Source organism: Nanorana parkeri, unplaced genomic scaffold (genome assembly GCF_000935625.1).
Source record: "Nanorana parkeri isolate BGI_ZX_2015 unplaced genomic scaffold, ASM93562v1 scaffold219, whole genome shotgun sequence".
In the NCBI taxonomy this organism is placed as follows: Eukaryota; Metazoa; Chordata; class Amphibia; order Anura; family Dicroglossidae; genus Nanorana; species Nanorana parkeri.
This window is the reverse complement of record NW_017306487.1, coordinates 898,486-912,603: the sequence shown is the minus strand read 5'-3', so window position 1 is coordinate 912,603 and position 14,118 is coordinate 898,486. Positions and strand designations below refer to the sequence as shown.

At 42.0% G+C, this 14,118-nt stretch overlaps 1 protein-coding gene across 1 annotated transcript in view; it reads right to left on the bottom strand.

Moving 5' to 3' along the window:
- Window positions 1-3,842: 3,842 nt before the first annotated feature.
- The window catches only part of NPHP3 (nephrocystin 3), a 44,841-nt gene continuing 34,565 nt past the window's right edge, over window positions 3,843-14,118 (bottom strand). Inside the window, exons 23-27 of the mRNA XM_018555943.1 lie at window positions 13,497-13,624; window positions 9,021-9,261; window positions 7,191-7,316; window positions 5,559-5,674; window positions 3,843-4,023 (exon numbers count right to left, since the gene is read on the bottom strand). Coding sequence (XP_018411445.1) covers window positions 3,852-4,023; window positions 5,559-5,674; window positions 7,191-7,316; window positions 9,021-9,261; window positions 13,497-13,624 — 783 coding nt within the window. The 3' untranslated portion in view covers window positions 3,843-3,851. The remainder of the gene's footprint in view (window positions 4,024-5,558; window positions 5,675-7,190; window positions 7,317-9,020; window positions 9,262-13,496; window positions 13,625-14,118) is intronic.

The following is a 14,118-nucleotide window of genomic DNA, read 5'->3' as shown; positions in this document are numbered from 1 at the left end:
TTTTCACCACAGTGCTTGTGAAATGGTCAAACCTCCTAAGGAATCTGTTAGTTGTTCATAATATTTACTAATAAATTGTTAAGCTATATTTAAATATACCGTCTATTTTACTGTCTTCACGTTTTTTGTGTTACCATATAGGATTTCTAAACCGAATGGAATTGGGTTAAGTAAATAATGATTGCTGATCCTGGGTCACCACTTCAATTACGCTCTGAAATGTCTGGAATTTTGCTCAAAGACAACTGCTCCTTTACAACATGTTGAAATCACAATGCGATTATGGTTGGTGTGCCCCATATATTCTGTATTGTGACTTTAACATTTTGTAATAAAGCTGCTTTCATCTTTAAGCAGGTTCGGGCTCCTGATAAGTATCATACTACTGACAACGCACTATGGTCTAAAAACATCCCAAAAATTGATACAATAAAACTGACCAGTGCTGGCCTGTTAGAGAGGGTGTAGCATAGGGGACTGTGTAATCAATACTTCCATAGGCAGAGTGTATGTGTCTCTTGGTAATGTGTCCTCCAATTGATAAAGTTAACCATTATTTCTTTAGCAATATGCTATATTTAACTGGCAACTGATCTGTGGATACAGGAGCTGTGCCCTTTTTTATTTTTGGATACGTGGGGTAAGAGGTGAATTTCTGTCTGTTGTTCGCTGCTATCGTAACACCTAGTTAGGTAGATTTCTCAAATTCCTCTCTCAGTGACAACCTCGTCACCCAGGCAGGACCTATGGGAAAAACTCCAATGGCACATAGCCAATAAAATATGCCATCTCTATACTTCCTTTAGTGCAGTGTTTCTCAACCTTTTTATCAGTCATGGCACCCTTTAAAAGTATACAAAATCTCAAGGCACCCCAGTCTAAAATGTAATGTAAGTTAAGGGGGGCATTCAAAAACAAATTGCAGTACCCCTTTACAATCGGGAGCCCCCCTTTTCAAATCCGAATCCTCCCTTTCACATCGGAGTACCCCTTTACACTAATAGCCCCCCTTCCCATCAGTGTCCCCCTTTTCATATCAGAGGCCCCCCTTTTTCACATCAGAGTTCCCTCTTCATGATTAGAGTCCTCCGTCCCCCTTTCACATCAGAGTACTACCATCACAAAATTTTAAGGGCACCCCTAAGGAAGCCAGAAGGCAACCCGGGTGTTTACGGCATCCTGGTTTAGAAAAGCTGCTCTAGTGTGCTAAAACAGTATTTTTATTGCCAACAGTGTTACTCTTGAAGATTTTCCTACACTTCCTTTCCTGCTGACAAGTTGTCACTGGGACAGGAATTGAGAGAAATTGATTCTATGGGGCCACAGACAGCAGGAAATACTTAGATGTACCAACCCTTCTCAACTCCAAAATAAAGCGAAAAAAAAAGTTCTGGTTATGTACTTTAACTTGTATTTTGATGTGATACCATTCATTTGCAAGCTCCTGCATAGCACATAACTGCAGAGGATGTGGAACTATTGTTTCCTTGTAAATAGTCATGAATCTATTATTTTTTAGCATCTCTGAGTTTACCTGCAGCAAAACAAATAGTGTTGCGCCACTGGCAAATGTGTAGATGTGAGAGGTCCTCTTATGTGTAACAAATATATGGTAGATAAAAAGAACGATACCACAAAAGCCTGAATACTGTTTTGAAATTTAATAACATAGAACATATTACAAAAATAAATATGCTGTCATATACTGCATAAAGTGACGTATAAAAGATTCTCGCTAGTGATAAAAATAGTATGCCGATAAATACTAATACTACAGAAAAAAAACACAGTGCAGTTTCAAGTATATGGAATGTTTCACATTTGGCTTCAAACACTTTCTCATAGGTCACAAAAAATCCCAACCTTCTGATCTGAAATGGTGCCCATAACATGATAAACACTCATGATCATATAGTAACATATACTTATCAGTCTATAAAACTTGTGCTGTCCTAAAATACCATAAGCTATAAAGGATAGAAGTGGGACTTTAACACTGTAATTAAGCCACACCTCTTAAAATGCTATAATTGTAGGTGTTAGTTGTCCTGGATTTACCAGGATTCTTGTACCTTAACTGCTTTGGGTTGTGGATACAAAATAAGTTTTAGGCATTTATGGTTAGGTTGGGCAGAGTTTTAGCCTGTTGATGAAAGGATGTGTATTGTTCTGAGAGTACTGTATGTCTGTAAGTAAAAATGGTATGCTGGTATATAAAGGTGGGGATATTAAATACAACACTGAATAATGTACAATAAAGAAAAATACTGCTGGGTGTCTTATACAAGTAATCGTACCTGATAGCTGTCTATTAACTTTCAGCAACCCACACACTCACGGGGGCTAATCGAGAAAGGGAGGACTAAAGCTGATCATACACCTATAGATTATCTTCACATGTTCTATGGTCAGATGGAAAAAGTGCAACAGATTCCTTCATCTACGCTACACTGTGTGGATGGAGGAATCTCCCACTGGGCCAAGCTTCAGTATCTTGCTAGTTGCCCCGCCGGCTCTCAAAACACCTGAATAATCTGATTGGATGCAGGTATTGTTCAGGTGTTTTGAGAGCCAGTGGGGCCGACTAGCAAGATGCTGAAGCTGGGCCCTGTGGGAGATTCCTCCATCCACACAGTTTAGCGTAGATGGAGGAATCTGTTGCACTTTTTCCATCTCTGACCATAGAAAATCTGCAGATAATCTATAGGTGTATGGCCAGTTTAGGACTGTAAGCCAATGCCAGTCTAAAACTGGGTTTTGTTTAGAGAAGGGCACATGGATGACCTCATAAGCATGTGGCTGCGGTTTCTCTGTCCAATCAGCAAGCGAAGGTAACAGCAAGTTGACATTGCTGTATTGCTTATCTGTACAGGAGTGAACAGAATCAAAGATTTGACACGTAAAACAGTTTACTCTCAACCAGATATGTATCTTTTTAAATGGAGTTCGGCTTTAGAAGAACTATAATAAGCTGGTCGCATAACAACTTCAGTGCACTGCAGAAAAACTACAATGTTTTCTGACAACACTTTATATGGTCTTCCTTTACCTCTAACAGATATATGTAGGAGAAAACAAATAATTGGGACCCGTATGTGGCCATTTTCTTCCTTAGGGTCCTTTCATACAGGCACCCATCTCAGCAGTGAATCCTAGACGGAGTCGGATCAGAATAGAGATGGGTGTGACATCCATGTTCAGATTTTTCCTCTATACTGGGAATAACGGACCCATGTAATCACTAAGGCTGTATGTAAATGGACCTGCCTCCACCTATATGCGCCCATATCCATTTAGGTAAGTAAAAGCAGACCCAGGCACAAACTTTTTCCATTTAGCCCGACAAACCTAAACAGGTGGATATAGGCAGATGCAGATCCGCTTACATCCGGCCACCTATAGGGAGTGTACTGCAGTCTGTTTTGCACCCGTGTGGTCCCATAAACTCATGGAGAATAAACTGGCTATGTGAAAGGGTCCTTAGCTTGTCAGAACCAGGCAAGTGTGATCCAGTAAAAAAAAACAGTTCTGTACCTGTGAATGCAAATAGCTTTCTCTTATTTGCTTTACAATAAGCTCTGGTGCAAACAGGTTAATGATATAGGGGGGTGTGGGCACAAACACTACAGTTTCTGGGGTATTAGACTATAGCCAGGACATTACGATTTCTGTCATTGTGTGAGAGATAGGTAAAAGTGTTAACTGGTTCCATTTGGCAATTTCAGCATTTCCCAGTGTAAATTCAATCTTGATTTTCCATTAGAGTCGAGGTTTAAATAAGGGCGCTTGCATTGTTGTATCTTCTGCAGACTTCTTAAGTGTTTGGTAGATGTGCACAGGTTTTCTTCTCATCATTCAGTGAAGACATTGACTGGTAAAGTGTTCCTGAGACTATACGTGTCTCCCCCACTAGAGGAGTGCCCAGAGGAAGCTTTAGCCCCCAACACCGATGTTTCAGCTTCTTTAATTTCCATGGCTCTTTTATACAGCTCTGCTGCCTTTTCAAAGTCACCTTCTTCGTACCTGGGAAAACAAGCAGGACCCATAGTATAATTGTTACCAGTGAGTTTCTTGCATCACTTTTTAAATGGATTTAATTTAATTCAATAAGTGAAAATGTTCTATGTTAGGGGCCATCTAAATATTGTTATTGTGCCTAAGCAGTACCCTAAAACATGTAATTTTTGTCTTGAATTCCTCCTGAAAAATAGTAGTGAACTTTCTGGCATGTGAAGGGTGTATACAACTTCATAGCTGTGTATCTGCAGTGTGAGAGCTGCTGCCGTTGATGGCAAGTTCAAGGAGATTTGGATTAAAATGTCATGATGCCACTACTGTTCTCTTCACTGGGTGATGGCTCTGACATGAAGAAGCAAAGCCCTGCATCTACCAAGATGTCTCCCCCATGCAAAAAAGAAAGATCAGTTGCAGAGAGACCACAGGGGATACTGGTGGCTAATCCTTTGGAAACTGTGCCCCCCCAAAACAGGCAGAAGGTAGAGTTCAGTTCCCCTTTAAAGCATACAAAGTATCAATAATTTCTGTTCAAAAAGGTTCAGTAGCTTGAATAAGATTTAGTGTTTATTTGGTATAATTATATAGGTATTATTGTGTTACTGTATTCAAGTTTGACTAAAATCACAAGTTTACAATCAAGACATTTTTCATAGGTACTTTACCTTGTCAATATTTTACAAACCTGGGCAATTCAAGCATATCCCGATGCAGGATTCAGGGGAAACTAGTACTTCTAGTTTATTCAACTATTCTTGAGTGGGGATAGCTTCTAATGAATGCTGGTATGCCTGGCTGTTATCATCAAACACTACACAACCAGTAAGGATTATTATTTGGGGATGGATATGTATATGGCTGTCGTGGGGGGCAAAGATAACTCTCTGACCACCTTGGAGGGTAAACATTGCATTAATTAAATCAGCGCTACATTGTTCTTGGCTACTAACTATCTGGAGCTTTCACTTTGATTTTTTGGAAGAAAAGCCTGGCCCTGTAACATTAAAAGTCATATATAGAGGCTTCAGAGACCAGGCATTTGTGGCAAAAGTTGTGATCTGCATACAGCTTCTGCAGCCTATAGTTCTTCATCTGATCAGTTAAGCATGTGGTTTTAGAAATAAAATAAAACCTCTGTAAAATGAATGGATCCTCTGGCAGTCGCCGGCCAGCTAAATTAGGACCCCACCTGGAGCTCCTCCCACTGGACCAGCGCTGACTCGCCGCTGCTCTACTGACCGAATGTAAGTGGGAAAGAAAAAAAAAACATAGCGCAAACATCGGGGGATTTTGACAAGTACAAGTACTTTTCAAAATGCCCTGTTTTTTCCACCCTCACCCTGCAGCGCCGTAAGGCGGCCGCATGACTTGCCTTGCGGTAGCGCCGGGCCTGCCTGGAAGAAGAATAAAAGAATGGGGCTTTGCACCCGGTGAACCTGCATATAATGACAATGTGCTGGTAAAACATACACATTAATGTCTTCCGATAGAAATACAACAACATGCCTAAAATAAAAAGAACACTTGTGATTGCTGAAGATTACCTTAGTACAGCTAAGTTCTTTAGTGTTTCTCCAACCCTAGGGTGCAGTCGCCCCAAGCTGTCTTCATAAATCTTCATGGCACGGTCATAGAGAGGTAAAGCTTCCACTTGTTTTTTCTAGGTGGGATAAGCCATACATAAATTTATATTATAACACAATAACTGTAGGTTGTTAGGGAGAGAGCAACGCGTTTCGAGGAATAACCTATTTTTCAAGCTCGAGTGGAACGATCGTTCCACTCGAGCTTGAAAAATAGGTTATTCCTCGAAACGCGTTGCTCTCTCCCTAACAACCTCCATCCCACCACTGATCTGATCACCCGTCGCCTGTCAGCTGCTCCCACATACCGACTCCCGTACACTGTTCAGGTGGCCATACACTCTACAACCATCGCAAGACTTTAGTCTTGCGATGGTTGTAAAGGGATTAAAAAAAATTACGATCTGCCTATCTTGGACAGGCAGATCGCACTCTCGATCATCGCAAGCCCGCCCCCCTGAGGGGCGGGCTTCCGATGACCGCAATGCTGAACGGGCAGTGTGCGCGTGCGCACACCGGCCCGTTCAGCATTTATCTTCCGAGCACCGTTCTAACCAGCCGAGAATCGTACGATTCCCGGCTGGTTTTCGAACATGCTGGTTCGACAGAAGACGTGCGACCGTACAGTAGAAACGGTCGCACGTCTCTGTTCACACTGCTCGATTATCGTACGAAAAACCGATCGCATACGATTATCGTACGATAATCGCGCAGTGTATGGGCACCTTTCCAGTCAGATCTGGCAGAGACCGAGCACTGATAACCACAGCCGAGGCCACAGCAGCCCAGTCTGCACCCGACACCGCTGGGTCTCCCCCACACTGCCCAGATCTCGCATTCTTTTAGCGGCACCTCCCCTCTCCTCGTTCACAGCCTCCCTCCCTTCTGTGGACGAACTCCTCCAGGCAGCTCACCAGCCAGATTCGGGCACACATCACGGGTGTCCCGATCCTCCACACAGGCTGTCCATCTCCTGGTTGCTGGATCCACATGTAAGTGTCAATACATTGATTCTCTGCCATGTCTTGTCCAGTTAGCTAGTGCTCCATTGTTGTTGCGCTCTTTGTGTTCTTTTGTCGATCTGCATTTACAGGTTCTCCTCCTGTTTCCCAGGGCTGCATGTTTTTTAGTTAGCCTCCCTCCCATCCTATGGAACTCTTTACCCCAACCTGTCCGACCATCTCCCACTCTGACTGCCTTTAGGCGATCCCTTAAGACTCATCTCTTCAGGGAATCCTATCCCACCTCAACCTAACCACTCAACCATCACATTCTCAAATAATTCATCCCCACACAGCTACCTCCTCATGTATCACTTGCCCCTCCCTTCTGGATTGTAAGCCCTCACGGGCAGGGCCCTCCTTACCATCCTGTCTTGAATTGTGATTGTAATCTCTTCCTTATATTGTAAAGCGCTGCGCAAACTGTTGGTACTATATAAATCCTATATAATAATAATATTTAATTTATTATAACAGACTAAAAGTAAAAACTTTATTTACTTGAATATCCAGAGGTTACCAAATGAGTTACGTACAAAACCTGCAAACTGTATAAACTAAAATGTTGCAGTCACCACTAGATAATTCTTACCATCTGACAGTACAATACGGCAAGATTCACCAAGGCAGTAGCAACACTCGGGTGTTTGGGACCAAATGACTTCTGTCGGATTTCTACAGTGAGTTCATACAGAGGTGCGGCTTTGTCAAGCTTTCCCTAGAAAATATTCAGAAAGTGTTTACACAAGTGAGGTATGAAAGATGAATCATTCAAATTGGCAGTATTAACATATTTCATAGACAACTGCCATTTGTAATCTGAAGACATATAAACCAATTAAAGGAGAACCATGTGGTCGGTGCTTTTCCCCATAGTTCTCCTAAGGGTAACGGGAGGACACAAACTAGCGTCCTCCCGTCACCCAAAGCTCAGTATATCAGGAGCTACAGTTCGCGGTATACTGAGACGCTGCAGCCGGGACAGATCCTGACAATGCTGTCTGGATCCACCCAGCTGCGTGAGTGACAGCTGGCTCTGCCTATCTAGAGGCAGAGACAGCTGTACACACCCCCACCCCCGTCCGTTCCGCCAGTCAGCGCTGGAGGATCGGACAGGGGAGGGGGATCCCTGCAGGGAGCCGTGAGTGACAGTCACTGCTCTCTGCAGGCACAGGATCGAGATGTGAGCGAGCGACGGAATGTGTTCGCTCACTTCCCAATATATTGAGCCGACGTGTGACTGTTTCATTGTCACAGGTCGGCTAGAACTATGAGGCGGAGTGATTTTCACTCGCCTCATTAGTTCTACTTTAAGCATATTCCCAATGTCACCAGTTTGCATAGTTTAGGCTAGGTGATGAGGAGAAACTTATTCTTAGGCTGAACTTAAGGCAGAAAAAAAAACACCATTCATGCAGGTGTGTATTCCTTAAACTAAAATTTTTATGTTTTTACTCACTGTAAAATCTTTTCCTTGTCCAAGCAAAGGATGTCAATTAATGTCAGGACAGCCAAAAACCAACCAGCTGAGAGGTGTTTGACAGCAAACCACCGCTAACAGGCCCAGTGTGAACAAAACTGAAAATTGCGTGCAGCTTAAGGGCTTCCTAAGGGTTCAACACCCAAAGCTGAGGCTGACTCCCGCTTAGTAGGAAGAGGGCAAGACCAGGTGGTAACAGAATGGAAACTATGCCTGAAGCTAGAAAAACAAGAATGATTGATTCAAAGGTAACTCCCAAGGTGTGAATGGTGGTCCCTGCAACCTCTTAGAGAACCAAGTTTGATCCACTGGAGTATGCATGACCAACTAGGAAGGTACATTAGAGCTTCGTATAAAAGAAATAGGCAGGGGATAGCAGGAAGTTCTCCTCACAAAACAACAAGGAGGAAAACATCCAATAAAGCTGAGAATCAAGCTCGACTCCCACCTAGCTATAGAAAAGAAGGTGCGCCCCTGGTGCAACCTTAGAAAGGAACATGCCTGAGATAAGCTGCCTCTCCTGCAGTCACACACATATAATAGAATGTACACAGCACTAATTAAATCTATTATCAAGTTAACCACTAGATGGCAGAACAATACTGGGAACCTTTTCCTGGGAGAACAGTATTTCTAACTCTACAATTTAGAGCCTTGATTCTCAACTGGTGGGTCGTGACCCAAAAGTGGGCCAGGACCCCATGTTCAGTGGGTCCCCACATGCTTTCCACTTTTATAGGTGAGAGGTACAAAATATGCTGCCCGGCACCGAGTGTCAGCTTGAGGTGGGGTGGGTGGGGGTATGGCCACGAAGGAGCTCCATCCATATGCTGAATTTATGCTCCATTTACTGAATAACTGCTTCAGTTGAAGCACAAAGCTTACTGTATTCTCTTATTGGCAGTGTTTTATTCGTATAGGACAGATCAAAGGTTTACTTACTTTTCTTTTGTAAAGCACAGCTAAATGTTTTACTGTATAGGCCAATGATGGATGGTCTGGAGACAGAGCTCTCTTTCTTATGTCTAATGCTCTTTCATACAACTCCTCCGCCTTGTCGTATTGCTTCTTCTCATTGTATAAAGCAGCCAGATTGTTGAGAGACTGTGAGCAGTCTGGATGTTCTGGACCCAGGACCCGTTCCCTCATTTCCAGTGAACGTTTAAAAAACATTTCTGCTGTTCTACATTAAAGCAGAAAACAAACATGAAACAATGACAAAGACCTTGCATCATTATTATCCTCAAAGACACAAGACATATGTTTCTAGCGAAACAAAATCAAACATCATATCCACAAAGGCACATTAAGGTTGGGGGCAAAGTGGGTGAAAATCAGAGTTAGACTTACCGATGACTCTATTTCCAGGAGGCTTCCAGTACAGCACCTGACAGAGTCTAACTCCACCGTTGGAGATAGAAAAAACAATTGCCACAGACTTTAAAAGGCTCTTAAGAGTCAGCCAGTATTTGTCCAAGAAAGCAGGAATGTAACTGAAAGACAGTAGGGTTTAAACACATAGGGAGGGAATCCCTGCTGTCCTGGAAGACTCCTGGTAATAGTTACCGATAAGTCCAATTCTGATTATACCTAGTCGTCTATCAAGGACAGCACTTGAGATGATAAGCAAGAACTTACCAGGTTAGGGAGGGACAACAGCCAAACCCGGTTGTTAGGCTGTTGTCCTTTTTATCCTAAAAGACTGATTCTGAGCAGAGAGAAGGTCAAGGCAACAGTGGTGAAACAATGTAGCTGCTCAACACATTTGGTCCAGAGTGGCATCAGCCTGCTCAACCCAAGTGGTAGACAAAACTTGATTATGCCATCAGAGATAAAACAGCCATTTTTCTCCTAAGGCTTTGTATTCATCTTGGAAAGCTTGCTTTATCCATCAAGCAATGGGATTTTGGGAGGCTTTATGCCTAAGTAACCCAACACACAATTTCTGTCATCTACGGAATGATTTTCATTTTTGTTAGCTGGATTGCGACAAATGGAAGATAGCAAGAAAGGAAGAAAGGCAGATTGTTTTGAAGAACTGCTGTAGCAAAATGTAATGTCATGTTTTTTTCCTTTGGTACTCTGGTAGATAAATCTTCTATATCACAGAATCCACCCGATATCTGAGGAACACTATTTTTTGAGAAGGAGGCAGACAGCACCAATTTACAATGTAATCCATTCAAGACCTTGAAGAAAGGTCAGGACTGTTAACAGATCCTTCTTCAATTAAATCTCTGAGATAGCAAAGAAGAGAAGATCATCTAAGTATGGAATTACAGAAATCCCCTGAAGTTTTATGGGTACCAGGGCCTCAGCCATAACTTTGGTGAATATTCTGGGTACTGAGAGAAATTCTGAACTGGAAGTGCCTTATCTTCCCTTCTCAGAGTACTGCCAGTTGGAGGTAGTGGTAGGAGGCCAGAAGTATTGTTAAATGCAGAAAGGCATCTCTTAAGTCAACTGATGCCATGTAGTTTTGAGGTGGCAAAATTGTTTTTCACTGAAAAGATGGAATCCATATGGAACTTTAAGTTTAGGATTAGGCAAAATTTGCCTGATGGTTTCTGAACTTCAAAAACCTGACAGTAGAAATGTTTGTTTTCTTCCTCTATGGGTACTGGAATCAACACTTTCTGATTTACTAGTTCCATTAGAAGCGATATCAAAGCCAAGGCTTTCGTTTGATCTTTTGGAGGAGCTTGCAGGAAAAAACTCAAAGGTCAGAAAACTCCAAAATACAACCTTCACCTGAATTTAAATGTTGGAGGTTATATTTTAAAACCACTCCTTTGACTTGCTTTTTTGTCCCAGCCATGTTTTTTTTTGGCCTGACTCTTTAGACATCTGCCCTTGGTTTTTTGAGTTTAAAAAAAAAAAAAATGCTTGGCTGTAGCCGCCTTCTTTTTGATGAGAAAAGCCTTCCTTCTATCTGCTGTATGGTCCAAGACTGCTTCTAAGTGAGGGTGAAACAGCAAATGTATGGACAAAGTAATGTCACAGAGGTGAAAATCTGAAGAAGGATCTCTGGGCCAAGTTTTGAACCATAAGGCTCTGCGGAAGGAACTAAGGCAATCCACAGATTTAGCGAGCATCCTCTTGGTAGTGGCAAGAGCCGACTTCAGGTTCCTAAGGGATCCCCATGTCTTAAAAAGCAAGTCAGTACGCTTTGAAACCTGAGAAAAAGGCTGCTTTAAGCCTAGAATTTTTGTTCCTATGAAGAGCAAGATCATCATTGAGGAGAAACCTGAACTTTATGATCTTAGAAAATGTAGGCTTCTTCTTGGGATCAAGCCACTATTATTGAATGGATTCTGTGGGCATTTTATGGAGAATACACAACCTTTATCTTTTTTGAGGTTCTGATGCATACAATCATATAAAGCCATAGACACCTTTTCTTCCAGTTTGTCAAGTGTCTTAGAAGGTCAGCCACATACTCCAAAAAAGTGTAAACCTGCAGATTCAATTACCTTGCTTTGTGATCTCGATGTCTGCGCTCTCCTCTCTTAAGAGTGGCCAGCTGGATCCTCACCCCTTCTCCCAGCATTTCAAAGGCCAGAACTCATGGCCCATTCCTTTCCCCAAGCTCCACCCCTACCAGTGATGTCTAGCTTCTTCAGTCAAAGGGAAATTGCACATGCTAGCTTAAAAAGCATCCGATGCATCTGCCTTTACCAAGGGGCAGAGCATGAGGAGGTCCTTGAACTCTCTGAGCATGTAGCTGAAAGGGAAGGGGGGGACCCAGGCAGCACCCTCACCCGTCAGTAGGCTGGCAAAGGTGGCAGATGGAAATTATTGCACAGCTTCTGCTGCCAAGATGAAAAAAAATCAACCCCAGTAGGTACGTTTTTGAGTGGTGGAGGATAGCACTCATGCGAGCCTGCTTCACATCTAAGTTCCAAAAAAGTCACTGACTAAAGGAGATAACATAATACAGTAATTGGCTGATTCCTAAGTGTATGGCAATTGTGTTTCCTGCCTCAGGTGGGTAGAGTTATGCTCTCTCTGGAGCTCTCCTGGATAGATGACTGGGGAAAGAGACAATTTGTCTGCTCTGTGTCAGTAAACATAGAACTGATGACTAGAGAATTGGGAAAACTGTAGCCCTAGGTGGAACTCCATTGCATTATGGAAACCTCTGCCTGGAAATGTGGTCAACATATAACCTTTTCTATGCTCTCAGAACAGGATGCCAATTGTACACATCAACCGAATCTGATAAAGTTGAAGCTTCCCAATTGAAGGCAGGTTAATCAATATATACTTTGCATGTACAGTATATGATTTACCATCACTGGTCATATATTCAGTAAGATTTTGAGTACAGTACAAAACATTATTATTATTGTACAACATTGTGCATGCAGTAACAGAATCCTCCTCTTTCATCTACTGAGACATATTATGCCTTAAACACCTTCTGAGGGACAAGAAAACACAGCGGAGACATGTTCAAAAATGTATTATCTCCCTCTGTTTTCAATCTTATACAGGTGGGCAGCATTTTGAATGCCCTGCCATGGGAAATACTAAACTAAAACCAAATAGATCTCCATTAAGAAAAGCTAATAGAGTGATGCTGCACAAAGCTGACACAGATTCAGTTAGAGACAGACCAAGGGCCCAAAGGAACGTAAAAAACACAAGAGACTTATTGCTATCCTTTATAGGATTCATGTCAGTGGCTGCAGCTTTAAAATAAGTTGGAGACACATACGTATTGATCACATAGAGCTTCTGGGGACAGAAGTGTTGCTCTGGTGATTTAAGCTAACAATTGTGAAACTGGTCATGTATATAGCATTGAGTGTTTGCAATGCCTGTGGGTTGCAGATCTGACTCTATCTCTCAATCTGTTTTGTGGTGTTGCATTTCATCTGATTTTTCCAAATGTAATTTATGAACACAGAATCAGTCTTTTGCTGCGTCAGCTGTATTGGCTGCCCACTAGGATCCACATTTTATTAATATTGATATTTGGCATACTTTGTTAATTCCCATATTTGTTGTTGCTATCTTTTCTATGCCACACATCTGTATTCTAAATGATTGTAAACGTAACCAAAAGTAACCAATTCTTTTGCTTATTGATTGAAGAAACATATAACAAGCTTCAATAAGCCAACTTTTCAGGACCACGCAGGGTCTCTTCTTCAAGGCGACGTAACATTACTATGTTGCCTTGAAGAAGGGACACTGGGTGGCCCCAAAACATTGTCAAATTGACACTTGTGACATGTTTCTTTAATAAATAAGCAAAAGAATTGAATGCTTTCGACTGAGTGCTGGTGATCTTCGTCTTTACAAACTTGTGACAGATAGTAAGGAGCCCTTTGCGGTATTATAAGTAGGACAAAATGACTTTTACATGTTAGGAATCAATACTTAGTCACTCCAACAATAGCAAATACTTACTCAAGGTTATTCTGTAAGTAATACAAAACTCCAAGTTCATTCAGTGTTCGAGCATTGTCTGCAGTGTCTTTGCCCAGCGTTACTTCCTCCAGCAGAAGAGCACGGCGTCTTAATAATGCAAACCCATACTGAAGAGTAACAAAGAACAAGTGTTAAGCTTTCTTCTGGGAAAGATAAGCACTTTGAGTGCCTCAACTTGTTAGTACACAATGCAAACAGTACCAGAGTACCCTAATTATCTTCATCTGGCTGCAGCTTCCAAGAGACTGATAAGAATTTATTGTATGCATATAGAATTTGTTTTATTAACATCAAAGGAGCAATACAAATAATAGTAGTACTGACATGATCAGTGTGGTGTATACTCAACCAATGGACCGCTAAGCTATACTACCTCTTGACTCCAATGCCAGCATCCATGCAACATTTCATAAAAACGGAACTGAACCCTCCTATCCCAAGGTATAAAAAGATGGTTTGAGAGTGGACATAATAACTGTGACAGTTATCACCAGAGGCATGCCTTGATTGTAGCATACACTCTTTTTATTAAGCAGGCGTTGGGAGTTGTGTCAAACCTGGAGTTGGTCTTCAGAACTTATTATAATGGCACCCAACTCTA